Genomic DNA, 25,825 nt, shown 5'->3' with positions numbered 1-25,825 from the left:
TGTTCTGAGGTGAGTTTTAAGCAACCTGCTCAACTTTTCCCCCCCTGCTTTGGTAGAATAGCCTCAATGCCATTGTTCCTTTCCAGAGGCAAAATCCAGGGCACAGTCCCTGCTTTCAACCAGCCAGGATGAGCACTGGCAGTCAGTGCTCTGTGGCAGCATGGAGGTCTGCAGCATGGAACTGCCAATAAGTGACACATCTTTTCATGAAGTTATTCCTGGTGCTAAGCTCCATGCTGCCACATCCACATAGTGACCACAGTGTATCCAAGCCCTCAGCATCTCATGGAATTTTAAACTGGTTTGATGGCAAAGTTTCTTAATTGGTATATCAAATCCCAAGTCAAAATGTAGAGTATTTACTTCAAGAGAACCCATTAGTAATGATGATTTTATTACTACATTCTTTATTTCCTGCTTTTACAAAAAATGAAACAAGAAGGAATTTTCCTCTGCTTTCTTTTACTGTCTACTCTTAAAAATAATCTGTGTGTAATTTTCTCCTTCTGCATCCATTAAGGAGAAATTTCCCCTTTTCAGCAGACTTCTTATGGAACACCGGGCAAAAGATCTATCTGCTCAGGAACAACTAAAAGGTATGTTATTAAAATCACAGGGCTTTCAATCAGTTATGAGCAGAATCTGAAGCCACATTCAGACCTCAGTTTGGTTAATATTCCCTTTAGGCTCTATGGAAGACCTATCTTGCTTTTTTAATTCTGCAGATGTGCAAATTGAAATATGGTAGCCATCTGCAAAATATTCAGTGGGATCCAATTGTGCAAGACAACTGGTCAACCAAAGCATTTCCAAGAAACCCAGTTCTGCATAGAACTGAACTATTACTATATATTTCATCCTGTAACTTCTTATAAAACAGACAAAAATATGGTATTTGAAACATTCAAATTAATTTCTCAGCATGATAATGAAGTTTAAGAAGTTTAAGAAGTTTAAAACTGTGAAAAGAAAGAAGTAGGATGTGGTTTATATGAAAACAGAGTTTTAACTGAACCCTGCATCTGCAGAACTTCAGAAAAACTTCATTTCTGATCAGTCATGAATTTGAGAAGCAGTCCTTTGTCTTCCACATACTTACAAAGAAGTGTTTAATGTTATTTTTTTTGTAATACCGAGATTATTGCAATTTTTCCAAGCTTTTCCTTCAACAAATGTACTAAAGAAGAAAAATACTCACCAAGTATCTCTTTTGCAGCAGAATAAAATGGAAAAGAGATCATTAATTAAATTGTCAGTTCAATATGTATATGGCTCAAGTAATACATTGGACATACTCCATTCTTATGACCCTGAATCTGAAAAAGCATGAGAGCCTCTATGCATAAAAAGTCATTCATCTGTTTACAAAAGCAAAGTTACTCTTGTGTAAAAATGTCTTTAAACTCCAAGACCTTGCTAAGGTTTCCTGATTAGCATTACTTTGTCAATTCTCATAATGAAAAAATGATATTAAGCTAATCCAGAGCTTTCCCAAGGCAAGTTTCCTAAAGGCTGATGCCCACTGTCACAGTCCTGAGGTTCCACTTGAGTATCAAGTGGATGTTCAAACACACAGAGTTGTGTGATGTGGTAAGACAGAACAACAGACTTTATTGCAAAGCAAAGGAAATCTCAGCTATTGAGTATAAATTATACCTTTCTGAGGTTATTTTTAAATTCCTGAAAGTGAGTGATTAAGCTTTCTGATAAAAGCAGTACTGAATTAGCTGTCCTCAAGGAGACAGAAAACATTTGGTGCTATTGAAATATGCTATGTTATAAAAGCATGCTATGGCACAACATATATCCACAGTAATAAACCAAATTAAATAGGAGGAATTTTCCAAAATGCTCCAGGCTGCTCCAAGCTGTTTACACTGATGTCAAAAATAATGCTCCCACAGGCTTAAGATGGAAAATGAAGTCAGGACAGTGCAAAATAGATTTGAAAAATATCTCCATGGCCATGCCATTTGTCATCTCTGCTGCCTGGACTTTCTTTCATGTTGCTATTCTTATGTAGAGAGAGGAAAAATGACCCTTTCATCAGTGGGAGGAGTTCTACCACCAGGTTTATGACACGTGGATAACTATTTCTCTAGGTGAGGCTTTAGATGTATTTCTTGCTTAATTCAAAATTTTATGCGGCACCAGTAAAACAAAAAAGCCATGGAGTCCTTTTGTCTGGTCCCAGGCAAAGGTGGAAGAACAAACAAAAGGAAAGTCTATATAGTAATGCAGGGAGCACTTGTCCCCATTTAAGCTAGAAGCTAAGAAAAGGATACTGTTTTGTTGCCAAAATTCTTCCATCTGATGCAAATATAAACCCCCTTTTTTTGCCTGGATTCCTGCCCAGAGCTGTTTCTCTCAACTTCCATTATGTTTAAAAATAAAAACTGCATCAGTGAGAAGATATTCTCGACAAGGTTCTGTGGCATACCTCTCCCCTCAGTTAATTTGTGTCAATTATGCTGTAGATCATGATACCTCCACAACTTACAGGTTTCTCACTCATGCATCCTTGTAGCCAATATATATTGCCAAGTTATATTACCATCAATCTATGAATAAAGAGAAACTGTCATAAACCAGAATAGATGGTGGTTTGTTCTCACATCCCGTCACTCTAAATTGTCTGTATATTTAGGAATAAAGGAAGGTGTTAATTTCACAGCAAAAATTTGGATCAGTTCCTACTTAATTATGGTACCTTCTCCTTGCCTTGCCTAAATGCATTTAATCCATTCACAGTAGCCCAGTTTTCACTACCTTTTATATTCTGACATATCCCCAGGCCTTCAAGATCCCCCTGCCAACAGGGAACAGAGGCTTCTCTTTCAGTTTCAAGCTCTCTGTCTCTCTCAGTTTCCCTTAAGGATGGCCAAAATCTGCCCTGTGAAATTATCACTGACTTGCCAGCAGGGCCAGGCACAGCAGGGAGGGAGCTCAGCAGATCCAACTCTGGATCATTTCTGCCAAAGAACAACATCCTCCCAGTACTCTTGCATAGAGGTGCAGGGGTTTAACTGACAATTAAGTGTGACAGGGATTTGGCACTATGTATCTACAGAGGCACCTTGTCTATGAAGACCAGAGCATTCTCTTATACACCTCGAAGAAGCTGTGCTATAACCACATAAGGAAGACCATCAGCACAATTCATCCTAAAAATGCCAGACAGGTTGAGTGAACTTTCCAGGTGTTGTACAGCCCACAATGGCTGGAGTGCACTCGCCCTTAGAGATGCTACATACAAATATTCAGGATGGACAAAGGTAAATATATATAATAATTACAGACTAGAGCAGCTTCAGCAGCCAGTAACATAGCTATGCAGCATGGAAATACAATTCTAATGGCTGCTGCCCAAAATGCTTCAGTCAGGAGCCCTGGGAACATGCTTAAGAAAGATATTTTCTTAAGAAATACACCAGAATAAAAGAAATACTTTAAAGGCAGTATTTTTTGAATATTTTTTCCAGCTTAATTTCTTAGTACCTTTCTTCCAACCAATGTCGTAATTTTTTCTTAATTTTATGGGAAATTTAATGTTTTTTTCCCTTTATTTTAAAGGACCCAAGAAGCAAAGGTAAGCCAAGTTGATAAATGAGAAAATTGGAGTATCTGCCACTATGGCTAGTGGATATGTTTTAGAAAAAAACCCATCCAGAGTGGTACTTTCCTCATCCTTGCACAAATACATTTTCTTTCTGCTTTGGGTTTCTTGACTCATGCACAAAAAAAGTAGTGACATGCTACTATACCAAAAAATAATCTTGTTTTCTCAACATATCAAAACATTAGGCTAATAGACTCTTTTCAAGTGACTTGGCAGTTGAAGGCCTGCTTTTTATGCAGACTAACACAATTCTTCAAGGCTGGGTGAAGAAGCTTCACTAAAGTCAGTGGGAACTCTGACACCTTTTTTTACAAAATTGGTCTGATTTCACTTTTCTCTGGTGCCTTGTGTCAAGGCATACCTGTGGTACACTGAAGTTAATAGTCTCTAGATGACAGAACTGATGTTCTCAGCATCAATACATCCCAAAGTGTTGAAACTCTATAAATTGCATGGACATCTCTTGAGGAGAATGGGAACATTGCAATGTTGTGTCCCAGTAGTTGATTATACCTATATCTCCCATTGATTTTTACAGGTGAAGTCACACCAGAAGAACACTTTTACACTAAATATCCCCACTAGCAAATTTGCACTTGTGATGCATTGAGCTGGACAAGCCACATCTGCCTCCTGCTTTGCTCAGAGCTGTAGTATCTACATTTGGTGCAAGCAACTCCTACCACAAAGCTTACTTTGTCTACAGCACACAGATACTTACACAATATGAGCCAGGTTTAGAGGTTTTTCAGGCTGGTCAGGGAACATTGGGTGCAAAGGTTCACGGCTGGAAGCACAGCTTAAAGACTTGCTAAGTGCATTAGTTAGCTTCTTAGCAGGTGATTTCTGGGAGGAACAAGGAAGGTAGAGGTAATCTGGACAAGTAAGGTGCATACTGTTTCTGCTACAGGAAGCACAAAACAACAAGAAGCTCTAACAGCTCAGGTATCTATGGACTGACATTCCCCTTGCCCCCCTCCCATGCCCAGAGTCTGGTAAGGCAAAGAGTGCTCAGTTTGGGAAGGGATTACTGTTACCTCCAGTAGCCTTTAGAGCAGGCTGGGGGTGTATCTATAGGGAAAGTTGCCATGGCTTTTTTGCAATCCTGCACTCAGGCATTGTTGAACAAAGAACAGTTTGTGTCACCTGGACTGGTGCTGGCTTGTACCTCACCAGCTTGGGATTGCAAGGAGAACAGATCCAAGCATGCTTGTCCCTATGGATACACTGTATGGGACATCATTTCCCTCCCAGATATGGGCCAGGCACTAGGCTGCTTTGTTCTTCCCCCTCACTAGTATCTCCCTCCTCACCTCCAGTACCCTGTACAGTTTAGCTACTTTACAAAGCTTCTCCTCCACCTCCTGTGGCCACTGACCACTGGAGAATGGAAATTTGAGACAGGGGCTTGCCAGGAATTGCCCCACTGTGGCACCAGCACTTCAAAAGAGACTGATGTACTGTCACCGTTCCCAAAAGATAGGGAGGGTCTATGCAAGAAGGGTAATTTTCATCGATGTGTAAAAAAACAAAACAAAACAACAAACCAGTGTTTTCTGCTTTTTGTTTTGTTTGGAGGCTATGCACTTGAGGAGTAAACTCAACCTCCCTTTTAAGGGATCTCTGAGATCCAGGGTGTCTTTTAGGCTGTGTGAAGGATTCTCAGGGAATTCAACTCAGCTCCCTATGATTCAGTTCTCCGTCAGTAAAAAAGGGTTAATGATCTTTACACTATCTCCTCCCCCCAAAACACAGCTCTACAGGCTGAAATTGAAGAATCTTTCTGGAATTTGACAGAAAGTGTTTTGTATTTGTGCATATACATCCTGCATTGACATATGATTGTCACCAATTCTATAATGAAATATTTCTACTAGAGAAATCCAACCTAAATACAAAAAGTTCAAGCTCTTTCTCTTGCATTCATTAAATGCAATTTCACTCTGAATTGAGAACAGTTGATTTCCACTGTACCCATAAACATTTCCAGTGAAGTATATGAAGTACGTATCGAGCTCTGCATGTGGAGCTCGATACTGATGCATTAGAATGCCAACCAGGTTTGAACAAATGCTAATGAATGCTACAGAAAGGCAACTTCAAACTTGAAGCAAAACATTTGTTTCTGGCAAGGAAGCATCTGAAAGCACTAGGCATGTGGTCATATTTTTGTCTTCCGCTGAGCAGAAATCTTAAGTTTTCCAATTACTTCCTACCTATAATTACAGCTCCCTGGCTACAGCAAAAAATGGATTTTATAGCACAAATTGCTGCTGGGAATGGAGTCTGAGCTACATAGTGGGCACTTTTCCTATTCAGATACTAAACTCTGGCCATTTGTGTCTATGCAACAAGCAGCAATTAGGACCCACAAAAACAATTACAGACCCAGGTCTGCTGGGATACAGTGCAGGGTTGTATGACTGGCATACAGAGCAAACCATGTCCAATTTAACCCTTGCCTATTCCATCAACAGAAAACCAGACATTTTAGAAGTATTAAAATTCAGAACTTTGTTAAATAATAAACTCAACGTACCATAAAAATGGGAGCTTTTGCTGTATGCATAATTTTCCCTTTTTTTAAACAATATCCTTCTGAAATGTTTGAAATTACTTATGTATTTTCTGCTATTTGTGTTTGAATCCTGAAGGATTTTGATGCTCTGTAAACAAGGGGGTCAACTGGGGCTTTGCTCCAGTCCACGGAAAGCTGAGTCCCCAAGTCTCATGCCCTTCAGGGAAAGTTAAGGTTCCAGCAGCTGTTGATACTTCCCTTTCAGCTTAGGAAAAACACTGCATCATTTTGATTAACAACAAGAAACCTGAAGTGAGCATTTCTCTATAGTAAACACTACTGTGGATCTCAGCCCGTGACCATGCTCAAATCTCCAGTGCCAGGATCATCCCAACTGCTACGCATATGCTGCAGCCACTCAACTGAAAATACCGATGAATGAGCATTAAGTATTCATCATTTCATTTACACGTAGCCAAAGAGAGCAAGCCAGTGACAACTTTACCGTGAGTCCTGTGGGAACGGGAGAAGCTGCCATGAGCCCGCTGCCCTGCTGCCAGCCCCTCCTGCGCTGCCCTCACCGCGGCACGCACCAGATCCTCACCCAGGAAAGACCATTCCCACCTCCACGCTCTCCCGACGGCTCCCAGCGCCGGAGCCTCCCAGACAGGGTCACTAATCCAAGTGCCAGCCCGGCTCCCAGCTCGCCTGAGCCCAGAGCTGTGCCTGGGGGCTTCTCTGATGGCTGGAGGGCAAAGCAGTGTGCAGCGAGGCAGGAGCCTTCCCTTACCCATGACGTGTACTCTTTCATTTGGTGCTGGTTGCTGTGGGAACCGCTGGCATGGCCCCTCCAGAAGCAGTCCTGACAGAGCTGGTAATTGTGACACTGCTGGCAGCGGTAGCGAAACCCCATCATGCTCTCGCTGTGGCAGTAGGAACACTCGACGGGGTGGAAGACTGGGCGGGAGAAAGAAATGGTGAGCCAAAAAGCAAAACAAAGGAACACCCAGAAAAAGCTCATGGACGACCCCAAACTGAAGGGTGCTCCCTTCTTTGTTTAAAGCAATCTGCAGCGTTGGATGCTGCTGACAGCTCTGACCTGAGAGAATACAGCAACCTGTGCTAAGCCATGGGCAACACTTCCTACACTGGGCACCAAACCCTTCTTTGCTTCTTTGCTGGTATCCATGCCTCCTGCTCACAGCAGCAAAAAATGTGTGTTCAGTGCTCAGTGTCTAACAGAATACATGACAGAGTACAGAGGAGGGCCATGGAGATAAGGGCTCTCCTATGAAGACAGGCTGAGAGTTGTTCAGCCTGGAGAAAAGAAAGCTCCAGGGAGTGCTTCGAGCAGCTTTCCAGCACCTAAAGGGGCTACAGGAGAGCTGGAGAGGGACTTTTGTCAAGGGCATGTAGGGATAGGACAAAGGGGAATGGGTTCACTGAAAGAAGGCAGATGTAGATTAGATATTAGCAAGAAAATCTTTACTGTGAGAATGGTGAGGCACTGGATTGCATTGCCTGAAGAAGGTGTAGATGACCCATTCCTGGAAGTGTTCAAGGCCAGGTTGAATGGGAATTTGAGCAAGCTGGTCTAGTGGAAGAGGTCCCTGCTGGGGAGCTGGAAATGCATGATCTTTAAGGTCCCTTTCAATCCACACCATTTTATGACAGAGGAAATTTGTATGTGGGAAAATCCACTGCAGCTGCACCACTGGGAGAAGCTGAGTGTTTGGTTGTGTTCTAAGCAGCTGAGGTGAGGCATCTTGGAGGAAAAGTCAGACTCAGCTGTATGACTCCTGAAAGGATGAAGTGTCTAAGTACACTTGTCTCTTAGATTGTTATTGTCTCTTAATTGCTGCTGTCTCATCTGAACAAGTGGTGTCATTTAGCTACCTATATATGGCGTTGAACATGTAGCTTTGGATGCCCAGATTTGGAAAGCTGGCCTTTGGAGAGACCTGTTCTCTGTTCAGAAGCAGACAGTGACAAGGAAGCAAGTCAATGAGAACACTAAAGCATCAACTGAGATATTTGGAAGCACCTTCCAGGCAATACTGCTATTTCTGTTCCTCTTTCCTTGCTACAGCCTGTACCAAATTTACCACAGGGTACTGAATATCCCCTTGTTCCCAGGCACCCTCTGCCTTTCTGTCATAAAGTTCAGTCTGGGAAAATTTGGATCAGTGCTGAATGTGTCAGGGGTTTAACTCCTTGCCAGAATTTTGCAGCAAGAAGGGTTTCTGCTCTGGGCTAGAAACACTGTGAAGCTGGTGAGGGACAGGGATGGATGACAAGAGCTTGAGGAAGGTGGAATAGATAGGTTGCTCTGTAGCCAAAAAAGACTTGGGAACATCCCTTACCCACCCTGGCGCCTTTCAGTGGAAGAGGGATTTGTTTGGCACAGAACATATACAACTTTTCCTCCTTTTCCTTTTACCACCAAAAATGGATGCACACCATCCGCAGGGAACTTCCTTTTCAGAGGATAAGGTCTGGCAGTGTAGACTTAGGAGTAGTTCCTTCCTAAGGACCTTTTGGCTGGTGTTTTGCACTGCACTGACACCTCCTGCCAGCAATACTGCGCTAACGGAAACTGCCAAGCTGCTCCCTCTCTGCTGCCATATGTCATAGCTAATAAAAGTTGTGGTCTTGATAGTTTACCAAATATAAGTGTGTGAATGGATGAAGTCTTATTGCTCTTTGCTTATCCAGAGCACAGAAGGAGACATGATCAGGTTAACTTCCTGAGCACAGCACAATTTAAGCCATGTTCCTGGCTGAATGACCAACAGACTTCAAATATTTTACCAGGCACTGTAAAAATAGCACATGGAGTCAACGAACCCAGTACAGTAGCTTTTACAAAACCATCTAGAGAGTGTGAAAATCGTCACACCAAAGTTTATTCTTGTAACTGTGTTTTGGCAGTGCCTCTTTACTTACCATTTTCAACATTTGCCAGTCGATGCAGAAGTGGTAACCACACTAGACACTGCGGCGGGGGATCAGACATGAGAGTATCCAAGAAAGTGTTTAATGTGACTTTTTTCTGCTCAAACAAGCAAACAAACATGCACAAAAAAAAATCAGTAATTAGACATCTCAAAATTATTTTATCTTGTCTCTACAGAAACACTTGGAAATAAGTTTCAAACACTGTTTGCCTGTAGCCCTGATTTACTAAAAAGACCAAGTGATACTAGCAAAGCTTTTCCAGGCTATTTTTAGTCAGTACAATGATACAACTAGAAGTCATTCTCACAAGGCTGGGTTGGAGACACTTAGCTCCCACTCACTTCCAGACTCTCTTCTAGAGTCACTGCCTGAAGATGCTTTGTGGTTAAGGGTGGTATTCAACTCTGCATGCTCTCATCTGTTTTGAGTATCGTGTGACAAGTACAAGTGGATGAGGGCTATCACTGTGTATCACCAATTTTCAAATGAAAAATCACTGCTGACGGTACTTGAAAAAAGAAAATGAGAGAAAATACTGGCAAGAGAGCACAAATTCAAAAGAAATATAGAATAAGGAGAGACCAGCACAGGCAATTTGTTACTGTAATTTAAGAAACTTTGCTTGTCTAAGGAGCAATGGCAACTAGTTATGGGTGAGTTTTGACTGTGGAATGTCAAGATTGCATATGCTCAGGGACTGCAACTGCTCCTGAACTCTTCATGCCTTTAAGCACTCAGAGATTTATGCCCCTTTAAATTTCAGAGAGATTTAAACTCTAAGATATCCCTGTTGATTTTAAAAATGCAATCTAGAGCCTTAAATTTCTTAGGTGTCTGGAAAAAGTAATCACAAATCCTAGTTCATTTGTTTTTTCAATCAGCAACTGAGCCTTCCTTAAATAAAATTTAAGATGCAAAAATGTCGAGCCCTGCTGAGAATATATGTAGATATATTTTATAGACATACATATTTAAGTAGTATCCCCATATCCAAAGGGATGGCTAAATTTTCATATCTGATTGCATAAGCTGCTGCTTTAACTTGCTAAAAAACTATGGTTACCCCATGAGGAAGCTAAGCAGCACTTATGCAGTGACATGTATCATCTCTGCATGTTGTGGAATTCTTTTCAGAGCCGAGATTTCCAGACAAAGTATCTGAGCTCCATTTATACACAATTACCACCAGGTGTAAATAAAAATGTTATTTCTCTTATACACAGAGTGATCAATGGAAAACATCTCACACTGCAACAGTCTCAGGGATGAAACACAGCAAGTACTTGGAAAGATATGAAAATGTTTGTCCATAGGAGAAAACACCTCAGGCTACTGTGAAAATGGGCTTGATTCTTTAATGAACAGAAATAGCCAGAATATGAGCTCTAAACCTCACTGGAGTACCACCTTTCCCCACAATAACTGCAGTGTGAAAGTCCAGTCAAACACTACCACCTGCTTGTTGTATGAATTATCTTCCCAGCCATGGAGAGCAGATAAGCAGTTCCCAAAAAGGTATCCTATGCTGTAAGCATCAGCTCAGAGAAAAGGATTTCTCTTTTGGAGATGCAGATTTATTTTTCTGCTGTGGATGCTTGGCACAGCTTTGCTGACCAATGCTGCCAGCAAACGTCTCTATTGTCTGCAGCAGAACTTGAGAGCACAGGGGAAAAAAAGGTGGAAGGAAGCCCAGGAAAAGAAGGGACCTCCAGTGCCCCATCCTGCAGAGCTGAGTAGCTTTAGATCTTCCCTCTGCTCTTGAAGGGATACGCACAACCAGTCTAAGGAGCAAATAGATAAGGAGACAAGAAAAGCTCTTCCACAATGCAGTGGGCTTTTGAAATCTGCTATAACTTTAAAATCTGATTGGCACCAAATAAAGCAACTTAGCTTCCATGACAGCTTTATGCGCAAACTGCTCTTGTGATCACTGATTTTATGGATTAGAGAAAAAAGTAGTGTCCCTTAAAAGGACACTGTCAGAGCAATTTCCATACATTTTCCTCCTGCAATTTTCTTTCAGCTGCTGGGAAAGTTTAAACCAAAAGCTGTTTTCTAAATACACACTACACACAGATGGAGTCTAGGTTTGTGGAATAACACTTAGACAAGTGCTAAGAAAATGAAGTTAGCGTCTATCTTTTTAGTTTGGGATATTTTTTTAAAAAAGTGGTTTTTACAATGATAACAATACTGTTTATAACATCACATTAATCCTACCTATGGGGGAAGTGGTGATGATAAAATTTCTTTTTGAGCCACAGATTTGTATTCTGAAACATTAAGTCACTTGCTCCAGCATTTCTGCCCCACAAATTTGCTGATGAGGAAACACTGTTGTTTCTACTTTGAATAGACATTCAATCTAGCAGTAGCTCACAGGCAGAGGAAAATATGTGGTGGGATCAAGCAAACCAGTAGAATTGGGAATAATAAAATATTTCTGCAAAAGAAAAAAGTCCTTTCACATGTAAACTGAATGGATTTGACACCATGACCAGATAATTCTCAGAATTTTTTATTTCCCTGAAATTGAAGAATCTCTAGACATCAGGGGGTTGAAAGGCTTCTGGTAAGCAAAAGTGACCCATTGTGAGAATGAGTGAGAGTGCCAAACCTATTCCAAGCTATCAACTTCTGATAATGCTATATGCAATATAAGAGAGAGAAAGAATGACTTGTGTGTGACTAAGACTGTAAATACCATTTATTATGGTGTCACAAAGATCTGAATTTCATTTCAAAACTCTGGTTCATCCCTAGTGAGGATGTAATGAGAACTACATAAAGTCAATTTAAGTGAAATATCAGACTAGATTTACAAGAGTACTTGGCTGCCTTCAGATGCAAAACAGCAGCTTTGTAAACCTGCTGTGTACCTACATCAGTCAGAGACTTAACTCTTGTTAGCTCTAAGTGGAGCTTGTAAACAAAACCATGTAATGCCTGCTTGAAGATGCTGCTTCTAAAGATACCTTAATGCATCTGGTCTACTCATTTGGATGCAATCTCAAAGCAAGTGCCATTTCTGATGGCTACTGAGATAAAAAATGAGGCCTGAATTAGATTTTTTCAGGAAAGAAATTCCTTTTTTCATCCATAATAACAGCATGACCAACATGCAAAGCTTGAATACCCTGTTCCCATGCATTATTTTAATAGAAAACTATCAGAAGTTACTTCACCACGTAAATTCTTCAACATAAGATGAAATGCTGTTTTAAGTCTCCCTCTGTGAAACAAGACTAGTCTCACATATGCAAACATTACCATTTAAAATGAATTGGGAGATGACTCAATAAATGAATATCAACATCTCCTTTCGGCTGACTGGAGTGCCTATTGATTAGTGATGAAACTGAGAGAATACTAAAAATGAGACTCTATTTTGCATGAAAATTACACTATTCCTGCTCCATTGAACTTACTTGTTCAACAGTACTCAGTTACCAAATGAAAGGATAAAGAGAAGGAAAACACATCTTCATTTCTAACATTGTCCCAGTTTCAGCATATTCCCTTACTACGTATTTATGGAATTATACAGTGTGATGTGTGGCAAGAACCAGAGGAATTCTCTCTTTCTCCACTGGAGAAGTGGACAACCAGCCACAATTATGGAAGCTTTTGAAGTGCTATGTATTAGCTGAAGCCAATGTGCTGTACTCAGGGTACCTGCGGAGTCTTTTGAGTTGCAAAAAAATCTTGTATTTTCTTCAGGATAAATTAATTGCTTTCCTGACCCTATCTCACTGGTGTTATTGATAAGAGACTAAGGATTTTCTAATACATACTCATTTCCATTTACAAAAAAGTTTTAAGGTGATTTTCTTCTCACTCCTAAACTCGTGTGTCTGGGAAAACCTGAAGTTTGATTTTTTTTTTTGGTGGAATTTCAGCTTTGTATGCAGAAGTTAGTGTTCTGTATGCTTATACCAACACCAACTAAGTGGGGTGGAGGTCTGCATGTCTTGGGGTATAAATATATATAGTATCTAAAGGTATATATGTAATTGGTGCTTAAATTAGGAAGTTCCCTAATTTAGGAATGCGTAAGTCAAGATTCTGAATCACTTTTTGACTAAGCCTCTCTCGTCATGGTTATATGGGGAACCTATGAAGACCAGCTTCCTTTTGAAGGCACCATACCTACACACCAGAAATCAGCGGAGTGGACCTTCCCCTCATCCAGCCCTGTGTTTCCTGGGCAAATATGCACTTATGTGTAAGACAGGAAGAGTCTTGGCCTGCTCAGAAGGGTGATTGAGATCCTGTGTGTCTTCATTTACCTGTTGTGAGAAACAGGATTTTGCTGACTGCTCAGTGTACCCAAAGGAAGGCCCCTCGAAGACAGCGGTGGGCAGCTTGAGAACCTCGCGCAGGAACATGTCGTACCTGCCATAAACCATCACCCCGCTGGAGTCAGAAATCATGGAGAAAATATCTGAGGGGGGAAAGAGAAGGAAAGATCACAGCAGCTTCAGTGTGAGCTACAGGTTAGCTCTGAGTTCAGTACCATCTGATTTGAAAGAAAAGTAGCAAACATGTTCGGCATATGGGAACCTCCACTATTACTGCATTTTTATTTCTGACCTCTTTTAATAGAAAACAAGAATTATTTGCATATTAAGAACTAGCTGATTTTAATACTAAAATATTCCTGATTTGTTTTTCTTTGTGTGTGGTCATTTTTAAGCAAAGTGATGCATGGCATGAGGCAGTAATTTAATCAGATAAGAAGGCTCTGATTTGACAAGATACACTACATCAGCTTTTTGCCTGCTGCCAGTTTACCATGTCAAATCAAAATCTTGACAATGGGTTCATTAAGTCAGTTATTATTGTCTTGGACAGGAAACACAAAGCAATGAAGGTCTTGCCAATGAGTTATTTTTCATTTTTCCCTCTTTCTTATGCATAAAAATATCACACTTTTATTATTGTAGTGATGTCAGTTTGTCAGCCCTTACTTCTCTGTTTGTTTAAAATTATCCTCTGCTTAGCAGGAGATCTCTGACTAAGGAACATTTATTGTTTTTCAGGCTGTCATGTCAGCTGCTTCATCTCCAGAAACCTGGAAGGGAAATTCTGACAACAGGACTCCAGGACTGCTGACCCAAAAAATCATCATTGTACTTCAGCCCTCCACTGGATGGACCCAGCTCCTATTCTTAAAGCAGCTTAGGGAACAAATGACGCTCAATTTATAATTTATAACTTCAGCTCAGTCTGTATTTGAATTTCTACACAGAAATAATATATTAAAAAATGGCACCAAATCTGGAAGACTAAATTAGCACTTGGAATTTCTACTTGTCTACTGTAAACAACTGTAATTTGTAAACTCAGTTTTCTTGGGCTCAGGTAGAGGGCTCAGTGGAAACTGAAGGTTTTTGGTCAAAAAGTCTGGAAAATGGTCTTCTGGACCTGACATTATACGCCTATAGAGACAAGACTTCCATTGCAGCAACAAGTAAAGTATGCTGATGTGGAACTGAGAATAAATCCTACAAAATGAGAATCTGTTCACCAAAATACATGGCATAAGAATCCCCTATGGAAGAAAATATGAATAGTACATAAATATATTGATCTTCTACATGTGAAAAGACATAGATGTTGCTACAAAATAATCAGAAGAAATGGTTAAATTACGCTTCATGATGTTGAGGCACTTATTTATATTCCAAGTTCGATAACCCCAATGGAAAAAAAAAATAAAATTCACCAATAAGAACCTCAATGTATGCAATTTGTCCTTAAAAACCTCAGTGTGAAGTTCAACCAAACATTTAGCGGGATTTACTTAGAGATATACATAGGGCAACTCCCAAACCCAGCCAAGAAAGTGTAGTTTATCCTAATTCCCTCTTTTCTACTTGTACTGTTAATTCTTCAACAATAACAATTTTTAACAGGTAAAACATATCACTTACATCTTAATTTGTCCATGATTTTTCCTCCACAAAGAGTTGCCAAGGCCATTTTAACAGCAAAAACGGAAATTTTACCATGTCCTTCCCTGTTCAAAAGTAGAAAATAGTAATATTTTACATGTCCATTTTATGAGAATCTATTCAATTAAAATGCATATTTATGACATCACTTACTGTAATGCACAATATATATGTGGATTGACATACAGAGAAATAAGTCCTTTAAAAAGAAGGTTTGTGGGAACACACATCAGTACACTGCTCTGTAAAGATCTCAGAGCAGATTTATTATGTATATGAAGCTCAGTATTAAACTGTTTATCTCATTATACACTACAGTGATAATTATTACTGCTATCTGTGATACAGTAGCACTGGGAGACACCTATCACACTCATGGCTTCCCTATCCTAAGTACTTTGGGAATCTTTTGGACCTAGAAGATTTCAAGTAGGTGAAAAAATCAGCACTGGGAACAAAAGTGAAAAAGCACACAGGGCTCACATCATTGCATAAACTTCATCTGTACCTGTCAGTAGGTCCTGACAATTGCATTTTAAAAGATACACCTGACCCCCAGGAACCTTGAAGAAGAACTTGGCTGAAAAATGGGAAATATGCCTGCATCCAGAATGAGTGAAGGACATATGTTGTGATATGGAGAAGAGTTTTGTCCCTGGTTTGTTCAAGGGGAGGCTATACCTGGCTGTCTACTTTCAATTTACAATGCATAAATGCTAATAAATCCCAAATTCAACCAAGAGTTTGTCCTGGGGCAAAAAGGCACATTGCCAGCTCTTCCCCCAACTGTCTTGAAGCATGCAATGGCTTAACTTTATTATTCCTTCCACTATCCTCATTCTCCTTTTACACCCATGCTGGTCCCCAATGATCACCTGCCATCACAGAAAACCTGTTTTTTTTGAGCTGGCTAAGTAAAACATGACCTCACACACTGCATGGCACACATAGCCCCTAAAACACCTATCAGCCCCAGCTTAATGTTCAGCCCCAGTGAAGTGTTCAGTCACTTTCCAAAGATGAGAATGCTCTCCTAAGTTCATCTGCTTCTTAATGTTAATCTCTTGACATCCAAATGGTGAAATGTGTTTTTTCTTGGAATTTTCCAAATCTTGCTGTAAGGCACTAAGAGTCCAGAGTTGCACAGGAGCAACTTCAATCCATCATCCAAACTCCTTGGCACTATTTCACAGCTTCCCACATGAATTAATGATATTAATTAATGACATCAGTGAGGACATGTCACCATGCATTAAAAAAAGAGACAACCAATATTTGTGAGATTAGCAAAATGGCAGCCATGTTTCCTTCTAAATTCTGACAAGATTAATGATGTGGCTAGATAATGAAGTTTTGTGTAATTTTTCTGAAAATGGAGTTTCTGTGATCTTCAGTCTACTCTACCAGGGAACACAATGTTTATAAGGGATTTCCTGTTTCATGTATATAATCATGTGCTACCTAAGATGGTCTAACTGCACTGGCAATAGTAGTACCTAGAAATTTAGATCTTCATCAATATTTCTAAAATTGTTCACTGTCACTCACAATTTTAAGGAAGAAAATTGCATCTGATCAGAACTAAAAGATGAACTGATTCTGGAAGGACACAGAGCTGTGACTGTGCCTCTTTCTCTGCTAATCCCAAACCAGACTAATGCAGTAACATATACATGTAAAACAGACATGAATGGTATACTCACATCTGTACATCGATGCATGCTACATGCTTCACTTCATTAAATCACTCAGGCTTTAGAAAATGAGTCAGTTCCCTAAGTTTGACTAGCTAATACTCTTTAAAGTTCATTGAATAAGACTTAGTTCTATGTCAGTGTAACCCATAATTCTAAATAGAAATTCTAATTATACTTTTCACTCATTTAAAATTCTGCTTTTTGCCAGACAATCAACTAGAAATACAAGCAAAACATAACGAATTCACTATGTCAGTATTTAAGAAAGAAATATTTACTGTATTCTTTAATGCTGACTTTTGTGCATACTTTTTCATTACATGAGTTTCCTTTGACTGGCTTCATAAGATTAAAATTCATAGGAATTTCCAGGTTTCTGTACTTCCGTTCTTTGTTGATTGGATTCTGATTTGTGCAAACCAGACTTAGCACTGTTATGGCTGAGAATGTGGTCCTTTTGTATTCTTTTTGTGCATGCTGCCCTTTAGACCCTTAGGAATTTTTCTGTACTGTTTCATCATGAGGTTTCCATCTGCCTTTAAAAGAGCTGTTATATTAAAAAAAAAAAAAGCTAAGTAGAAACAATGGCATTATTAAGAAGCAATGGAAGATTTAGAGATTAAAAAATGTGGAAGCGCTTCAGATTTAGATTATTTTTCCCAGGAGGTTTAGTTATACTTACTAACAGGATTATATTTTTGCATGGCAGACACATATCAACTTGGCTTCAGCTTTCCACCCTAGAGCCATTGGCTTTTCCCACACTCAAATGGTTATGGAAGAGAGGAACAGAAAAAGAAAATATATCATTTATCTCTTCAATCTCTCCATTTGAGTTGATTTGTTTTGACACTGTATTGTCTATCGGTCATTTGTATTCCTAAAAGCATCACAAGAGCCAATGTAAACCCAATTTGCCCTCCAAATATATATGTCTGTGTGTGTTTGTGTGTGTGTGTGCACACACACATGCATATTTAAATACATATGGCTGATGAGCAGACAGGGTAATGGGGCCTAAGACTGGCCAATATAATTTGGATATCCAGAAGTGCCCTAAGCTGTGTCTAAGCACTACAGATGACCCTGACTGGCAGCACTGGGGCCTCACAGGGTTTGCTGTGCAAAAGCAAATGCTGAAGTAGTGGCTCATAGCAGCAGGGAAAAGTCACCACTCCCTGAAAACAGCTTTGGGCTGGCTAATGCAAAGAGAAATAAATTTTACTAGTGGAAACAGGAGAGGACAGCAAATATTTTGATTTTATATTGCACCTCTCTTACTGAGGTTACTCTTCAGCAAGAAGCATAAATGATGTCTAAAGCAAACCCTGAAGCTGATGTGCACTTAACAACAATAGAGGATGGAGTACTTAGCAAAGGGAATGATGGCCAGGCTTGAAGGTTACCTCCCACTGGGGTGAGGAAAAAAGGGCAAAAAATTATATATGCTTTTAGACACTAGAGCAGAGAAGAAGGTTTCCTCTTTCACTGCATAGCTGCAGAGAGAGACAGCCTGTCCCCAGAGCAAGGAAACCCCACTGACTGACTCACAAAATCCACAGACTATACAAGGCTGAGTCCGGCTCCAGGGCCTGATTTTGCCTATTGGGTTACCAAGGAGAGTGGTACCAAATAAATGACACTGTCATTTGTCAGGATCTCTAGCAACACCCACACTGAGACAGCCAGAGGGTGGGGAAAGCCATCAAGAAATAGAATCACATCTTTAGAAACAGAAAATGTGTTCCATGAAAAGGACATTGAGAAAACACCATTTTTCTCACCAATGAGGCTTAAGTGGTGCTCCCCCAATACTTTAAGGTATCTTTTGCGAAAGTAAGAAAAGTTCTTCAGTTATTGGTTACTACCCACTGTAATCAAGGCAGTCAATTCTGAAATGTCAGAGGCTGTAATTACAAGTTCCCATTTTCAAAACAAGGTTTTAGAGATGAAATTTTATTGACATTTAGCAAGATTCTTTCATGTAGGACAGCAAATGCATAATGTCCAAATCTCTGAAATGCATTTTTTTTTTGCTGGACTTCCTTTGTCAATGCCTCTGTGGCATTCAATGAGTAGCAAAGGTGGAGAAGAGAGGGAATTAAACACTTTACTGCTCTGAACAGATGAATGAGCAAGAAGTTGTATTTCCAAAATGGATATTGATCATCTTTATGTACTGAAATCAGTACAATACAAATGTTCATTTGATTAAACAAGGGCATGAAAACTTTCTCATTTCTCTGTAGAAGTCAAGTCCCCCCCTGAACCAGCCAGGGTCTGTTTCATAGCCCAGGGCTCACAACTCCATTCATTCATAGGACAGTGCACATCAAGGAACAGAGAAAATTCAGCTATTTTCTTAACAGTTAAACTTTGCAGCAGGAATAGCTGGAGATGATCTAGCACAGAATATTTCCCACTCTGTTTAAAAGCAGTTTTTTGGAGAACAAATGAATGAGGCTGACATTCCACCTTTCTGCCCAGGCTTTGACACCAGCCTGGAGTAATTTTTCAGAGAGGTTTGTACTCGTCAACTTTTTACATAGTACTTGGTATGCCAGTGAGGGAAGTGTGCTATTGTTTCATAAAGCCAGTTAATCACCTTAGGCCTTGAAGCAAAAGCTCTAGCCTAATTTTAACCTGTGGTTAGAAACATAGATCAGGCATGTTTCTGTCCAGATTATTTTAAAGCCTCATTCAGCTCACAGGTTTTGGCCTGTCAGGGTCATCTACCACATGCTGCTGACTTCCACACACTAATGATAAGTTAATTGAAGTATTTCTGTTTGAGAATTTTGAATTTGTTGGCTTGCAGTTCTATAAGGTTGTACTTTAGCTTACTTTTAGAAGCATAAAGGAACATCCCATTCAGTCTCACATGAAATTCTATACACTATAATTTTCCCCCACTTTTTCTCCTTTCAGGGTTGAGCAGCAGAGAAATATCTGTGGCCCTAATGAATCCCCAAGACCATAAAAAAGCCATAAAAAAATGGGATGTAAGCTCAGTACCAGCAGTGGCTAAGCTGGCCCACATGCCATAGCAGCACACTGTGGTCCTTTTGTGTTTTGCTAGCCAAGTTTTAGCTCCTGAGAAGACATCTGTATTGCAGGCCTAAGGAAACACTCCTTGTCAGAGGGCAGAGAAATCTGCCAGGATTTCAGCAGGCTATAAAAGAAGGAAGAGGCTCTGTTTAAAGTTTGGATGATCTTCAGCCAGTACAGTACACAAAGAGGAACATATATATTAACTAGACCTAAAGAAATGAGACAGTGGCAGGCTTATTAGACTTTAAAACATGAAATAATTTGTCCCTTGTGGTCCTTTCATATACGTTAGGTTGCAGACTCCATTTCTCCACTTTCTTTGGATCTCAAATGGGACATGAAAAACTGCACCACCTTCTCTGGACCTGCAGCACCTTGCACTTGGCCTTGCTGAACCTCGTGAGGAGATTCCCATGGGCCCACTTCTCCAGCCTGCTGAGTCCCTCTGGATAGCCTGCAGAGCATTGCTTCTCTCTGAACATGAGACCACAAGAAAAGACCTTGCTCCTCCTTCCACCAACTTTTACCTTTCAGCAGAGAATGACCTTTCTGCTGCACTGGAGGGGAGAGAAAGGAGCAACACTGGAAGCAGAGACAGCAGCTCTGGTTAGACCCCAGCAGCTCCCACACTGTCCCTGTGGCATGTAGAGCCACCTCCCTCCCTCTGCTTCCCAAAAACCAGGAAACCTGAACCACCATTGGTTGTTAAACCAACATCCAACACAAAACTTCAATGACATGAGTCATACTAAAGTGTAGGGAATGTTTTGAGAATCAGACGCTTAACTGGTAAGTCTTTATTTGTGACAGGTGTCTAGACTTCCACTACAGTACAGAGAGACCTAGCTGACACATATCTCCATGAAACCTGAACTTAGGTAACTCAGGTTGCACATGAACCTCATCTAATAAGTTTGCTGTATTTAATATGGAGTGATAGGCAGCTAGTCCCTGTCTCTGACATCAGAGCTGGGAGCCTCTTCCTGGGGATTCCTTGGGGGTCTCTGCCCTTCTGGGAAGTGCATCCCATGCACTACACTCAGAGGCAGCACAAGAGACTGAGCTGCTGCTTGACAAAGAGAGTGAGGGTCACAGCTTCCTTACCCCGGGGGGCCTGATGGGAGCTCAGAAACAGATCATGAACCACAGCACATGGGATGTTTTCAGGGAAAGCAAACCCTTCCCCCTTAAAAACATTCTCTGATTCCCTCCAGGGGACTAAATTCCTCTACTCCATTATGCTGCAAGCAGCTGTGTTGTGTAGTTGAGATCTTTATCCCTTTACATTGAGTTACAAAACAAGCACAGTATTACAGGTCTTGCTTCCACAGACCAGGGTCTTTCCATATGTTTATCAGCCAGGAAGCAGTTTACTTGTGGCATGCAGCAATAAATTCATCTGGTCATTTCCAGCATCCTTTAGTATCCTTGTCACAGCCACAATGGTATGAATTAAAATGCCTGTTCCTTCTTTTATTGCCCTTGAGGGGAGGAAAATATTCCTGAAGGCTATGATTTCACAATGGACTGGCTTTTCTTACTCTCAGAGGGGCAGGAGGAGAGGTTGAGTGCAGCCTTCTCATGTGGAACACCTACTTCTTCTCCCCGTTGCCATGGCGACTGAGCCACTGGCTGGTCTGGCACTGAGAGGTGCTCAATGACACCCAGTACCAGGGCAGCGAGAGAGAGCACTGGGATGAGAGAGGGGAAGCGTCCTTGTTTTAATGTTTAATGGCCAGTGTTTTCTGCTGATGAATTTTCAAAAAATAAGCTGTAAAGTGACAACATCTGCACCTGTCAGCCTTAACCACTGTTCTCCAATAACTCAGTTCTGAGGACTGCAAATATTGCAGCACAGGTTGCCAAGTATGTATTCAGAAATTGCAATAGATATACACAGAATACTCATTAATGTAAGTGGTTTTCTCTATCTAAAACTTGTTCTTTTTGTAATTTGAGTCCCATGCAGCAATAAACAACATGAATTTCATCACCTCCAGGTCTTTAATCCTATTTCTGTCATGGTCTCAAAATCATGCTGCACTGGCATGAGCCAGAAAAAAAAAATTGCTTACAGCTGCAAGAACTTGCAGGGAAATGAGCTCTTTCAGAATAATGAGCTATTAACCCATGGCACTGCTGCAGAGGCATTGCAGTGGTGTCAGCCACTGGTGTGTCAATAAACAACAAGCCAAATTAGGAGCGCATGCGAATTTGTTTCTGTAGATAATTCTTCTTTGATATAAACTGGAACAAGTCTGAGTAGCTGGATGAAAACACAGTTGTGCTGAATTTGGCTTGAAAGAAAGGAAAGCAGAGGCCCTTAATTTAGGTTATCTCCCTAGTTAGCACTATTCACATGCTCATTATTTGGGACAGAATTGAGCCTGCTCAATTGATTTCGAGAGATATTTCTGGAGGAAGTCAAAGCCTTCCAGCAGCTGGGAGGGGCGGAGGAAAGGCAGACTCACGGATCAAAGGCTGCTAGCAGGAAGTTGAGCAGCAGGCTGATGGACTGCTCCACGTTGATCTGGTGGGTGGTGGGCATCCGTTTGTTGAGCTGGTAGAAGATGGTTGAGATCACAGCCTCCAGGCGAGCCACGTTCAGTTCGATGCTGGGGTCCAGGTTGTTCAGGGCGTTCTCCCGCAAGGCTTCGATCACATTCCAGATGTCCACCAGGTGCACTAGGGGACAGGACAGAAAGACTCAGATGGGGAAACATGCTCCTGAAAGGAGAACAAGGGTCACCTCCTCCCACGAGGAGGGGAATAACACAACCATGTACAACATGCCTCATGAATAATTAAATGAATTAATGCGTTTTCCACCACCGTTTATTGAATCTGGTGGAGGAATGAGCAAATAAAATTCAAATCCATTAATAATCAAACAATATACTGATATTACTAGTTGTAATGAATACAACCTCAGCTTGGGAAATCATTCTTCATTGTATAAAGTATTCAAATAAAAGTCTGTATTTCACAGAAATCATTGAAAGGTAAACATATGCTAATTGTTTTTCTGAACCATGCCTTTATGAATCCCCATTCAGAAATTACTCTTAGATATTAATTTGCATAGCAGATGGGCTTTTCAGAAGATCCTACGAATACTAAGTGCTTATCACATACTGATACTTTGAAAATTCTTTTCAGCAATCTGTATGGAAAGCAAAATATTTTACAGAAACAGAATTGTAATTGAGTCAGGGTACATTTAAACAAATAACACATAATGAAGTGATCCGAAAGTCATATTTTATGTCTTCTAAATATATTTGCCAAATTTTTTGTTAAATCTCTCTCTTTGATGAAGTCCTGGTCTAAGCTGAATTTGATGGGGCCTGTTTTTACCTACAAGGACAGCTTAAAGGGTAATCTCTGCTCACCCTTCACATTGTACCCAAACAGAAATCTTGTTTGCAGAGCACTGTTATTGTGGCAGTATGATTGGCTTGCCACGGATTGTCATTTCCAGAAGATGTGCACTGTGCCAAAAATAAAGAAACCCCTACAGTAATTTAAAAACTGGATTTAGTTCAAACCTGAACTCAAAGGTTCAACCCTCTATCTTAATATTACATACTGTCCTACTAAAGTGTCAATAAAAAACAAATCAGGAGGCTCAGGAGGCAAATTCTCTTTTTTTCACCAGACAAACTACTGCACAGTTCTCATTACACAGCATGGTGATATGTCTTATAATGTATCAAAAGCCACCTGTATGTGGAAGGAGATCCATGTTTTTGTAGATAGAGAAACTTAATTATAATCCTCCTCGTTATATTTTTATTTGATTGGTTTGCAGGTGCTGTCTCAGACTGCAATGTGACATGAGGGTCTGATGGCAGGGAAGTGTAAGCTGATAGGAGATGGATGATGAAACGAGATACAGTCATTTTACTTAGTCTAGATTTTTGCCCTATGATTGGGCTTCCCTTCTTTTGCCTCAGGAATAAATAGCCTCCAACACCCTGCTAGCACATGTGTGAGCCCAAAGAGGAAGATACTCCATACAGATAAGTGGTAACAGTAGCAGCAATTACTTTAGGTACTAGACAAGGCACTTTTCCACTTCTTGCTGCTCCCTAGCAAGTAACTGTGAAAACCTACAAGATACAATTCCATTGTTACACCAAAGTATTTATTTTATCTCTGTAGTAAAAGAAAACTTCTACAGGCAAACTTGTATGCTGGCAGGTTGTCTTCAAAATGTTACCGTGAATTAAGCTGATGTTTGTACAGCCAGGTTTTAGCAGCTGGGGGCTACAGGGGTGGCTTCTGTGAGAAGCTGCTAGAAGTTTCCTCATGCTTGGCAGAGCCAGTGTCAGCTGGCTCCAGGATGGACCCACTGCTGGCCAACTCTGCGCCATCCAAGTCTGCACCATCCAGAAATAGTGGTAATGCCTCTGGGATAGCATATGTAGCAAGAATTTTAAAAAAGGGTTTTTCACAGTTGTAATTAATGCCAAAGAATAGCAGGGTGAGAATATGTGAGAACAACACCTCTGCAGACACCAAGGTCAGTGGAGAAGAAGAGGGAGGAGGTGCTCCAGGCACCAGAGCTGAGGTTCCCCTGCAGCCCATGGTGCAGACCACAGTGATGCAGCTGTGCCCCTGCAGCCCATGGACATCCAGGGGGATGCAGAGATCCACCTGCAGCCCATGGAGGAGCATCCACCAGAGCAGGTGGGTGCCTGAGAGGAAGCTGTGAGTCCTGTGGGAGTCCTGTGCTGGAGAGGGGTCCTGGCAGGCATCTGCAAACCTATGGAGAGAGGAACCCACGATGGAGCAGTGTCCTCATAGGACTTGTGATTCTGCACGCTGGAGCAGCCTGTCCTTGAAGGACTGCATACCATGAAAGAGTGACCCAGTGCAGCAGTTTGTGGAGCAATGTTGTCCACTGGATGGAGAAGTTCATGGAGAACTGTCTCCTGTGGGAGGAACCCTAGGCTGGAGCAGGGGAAGGACTCCTCTCCCTGAGCAGCAGCAGAATCAACCTTTAATGAGCTGTAATAATCCCCCTTCTCTGTCTGCCTGTGCCACTGAGGTGGAGGAGGTAGAACTTGTGAAGGAGGAAGGGTGGGGGAAAGATATTTTTAAGGACTTATTTTACTTCTCATTATCCTGCTCTGATTTTGTTAGTAATAAATTCAATTTGTATCTCTAATTAGAATCTGTTTTGCCTGTGATGTTATTTGGTGGGTGATCTCTCTCTGTCCTTATCTCAACCCTTTGTTTTATTTTCTCCCCCTTGACCAGCTGCAGAGGGAGTGATGTAGATGCTTTGGTGGGTGTCTGGCATAAAACCAGAGTCAACCCACTACAGCTGGGTGGGTGGAGTACACAACCTCTGAACTCTTCTGTTTGTTTTCTGGCTGGTGGAAGAGCAACTTCCCCATAAAAAGTCTGGCATAGGTCTCAGATCCTTTTAATGCAGTCATTCCCATTCACTCAATCATTTTTCACTGTCACAGAGGTAATCTGGATAAATGGAAGATGAATGATCTCCAGGAAGACAGCTGGCACATAATAACTGATCCTTTCTGGGCAGCTTCTCCACATGGCTCAGAGGCCAGAGGATGGAGGAAGTCATCAGAAAGGAGGCCATTGTCTGGTCCAGGAGAGAGGGGTTAATGAGCATTCCATCACATAAGGCAGCCAAGGAAAGTACCAGAAATACAGAGCAACATGCCAGAAAATGCAGGAACAGGCTGGACCATGTGAATGTATTTTGTGGTGGCATTAAGAGGGAAGGACAGGCAGAAAGTGAAAGGTGAAGTGGGATTGTTTCCCTCAAGGTCCATGGCCATGGGGGCTGTCTCTGGTCATTCAGACCAAGCAGATGAAGAAGGTCCTTCCACCAGCAGTTTTACCAAGTTGGCTTCTGGCTATGTGTGCAAATCATCAAACATGAACTACAGAAAGATAACAATGTGAGAAATTACCAGGCACAACAAATTGCAAAAGAAAGAGTAATGCTATATGCAGATGCTCACCTTGACTTGAGGCTACACTAACA

The 25,825-nt window shown here is 41.0% G+C and overlaps 1 protein-coding gene across 3 annotated transcripts in view; it reads right to left on the bottom strand.

Annotated features, from left to right (window-relative positions):
* Positions 1-25,825, bottom strand: part of DTNA (dystrobrevin alpha) — a 221,843-nt gene that overhangs the window by 43,528 nt on the left and 152,490 nt on the right. For all 3 annotated transcript variants that reach the window (XM_058809263.1, XM_058809272.1, XM_058809280.1), the window contains 6 exons: positions 22,272-22,485; positions 15,032-15,117; positions 13,385-13,539; positions 9,084-9,189; positions 6,928-7,094; positions 4,341-4,465 (listed from right to left, as the gene is read on the bottom strand). In XM_058809263.1, coding sequence (XP_058665246.1) covers positions 4,341-4,465; positions 6,928-7,094; positions 9,084-9,189; positions 13,385-13,539; positions 15,032-15,117; positions 22,272-22,485 — 853 coding nt within the window. The remainder of the gene's footprint in view (positions 1-4,340; positions 4,466-6,927; positions 7,095-9,083; positions 9,190-13,384; positions 13,540-15,031; positions 15,118-22,271; positions 22,486-25,825) is intronic.

This window comes from Ammospiza caudacuta, chromosome 1 (genome assembly GCF_027887145.1).
Source record: "Ammospiza caudacuta isolate bAmmCau1 chromosome 1, bAmmCau1.pri, whole genome shotgun sequence".
NCBI lineage: Eukaryota > Metazoa > Chordata > Aves > Passeriformes > Passerellidae > Ammospiza > Ammospiza caudacuta.
The sequence above is the reverse complement of the archived record's forward strand: the minus strand, read 5'-3'. Positions and strand labels throughout refer to the sequence as shown.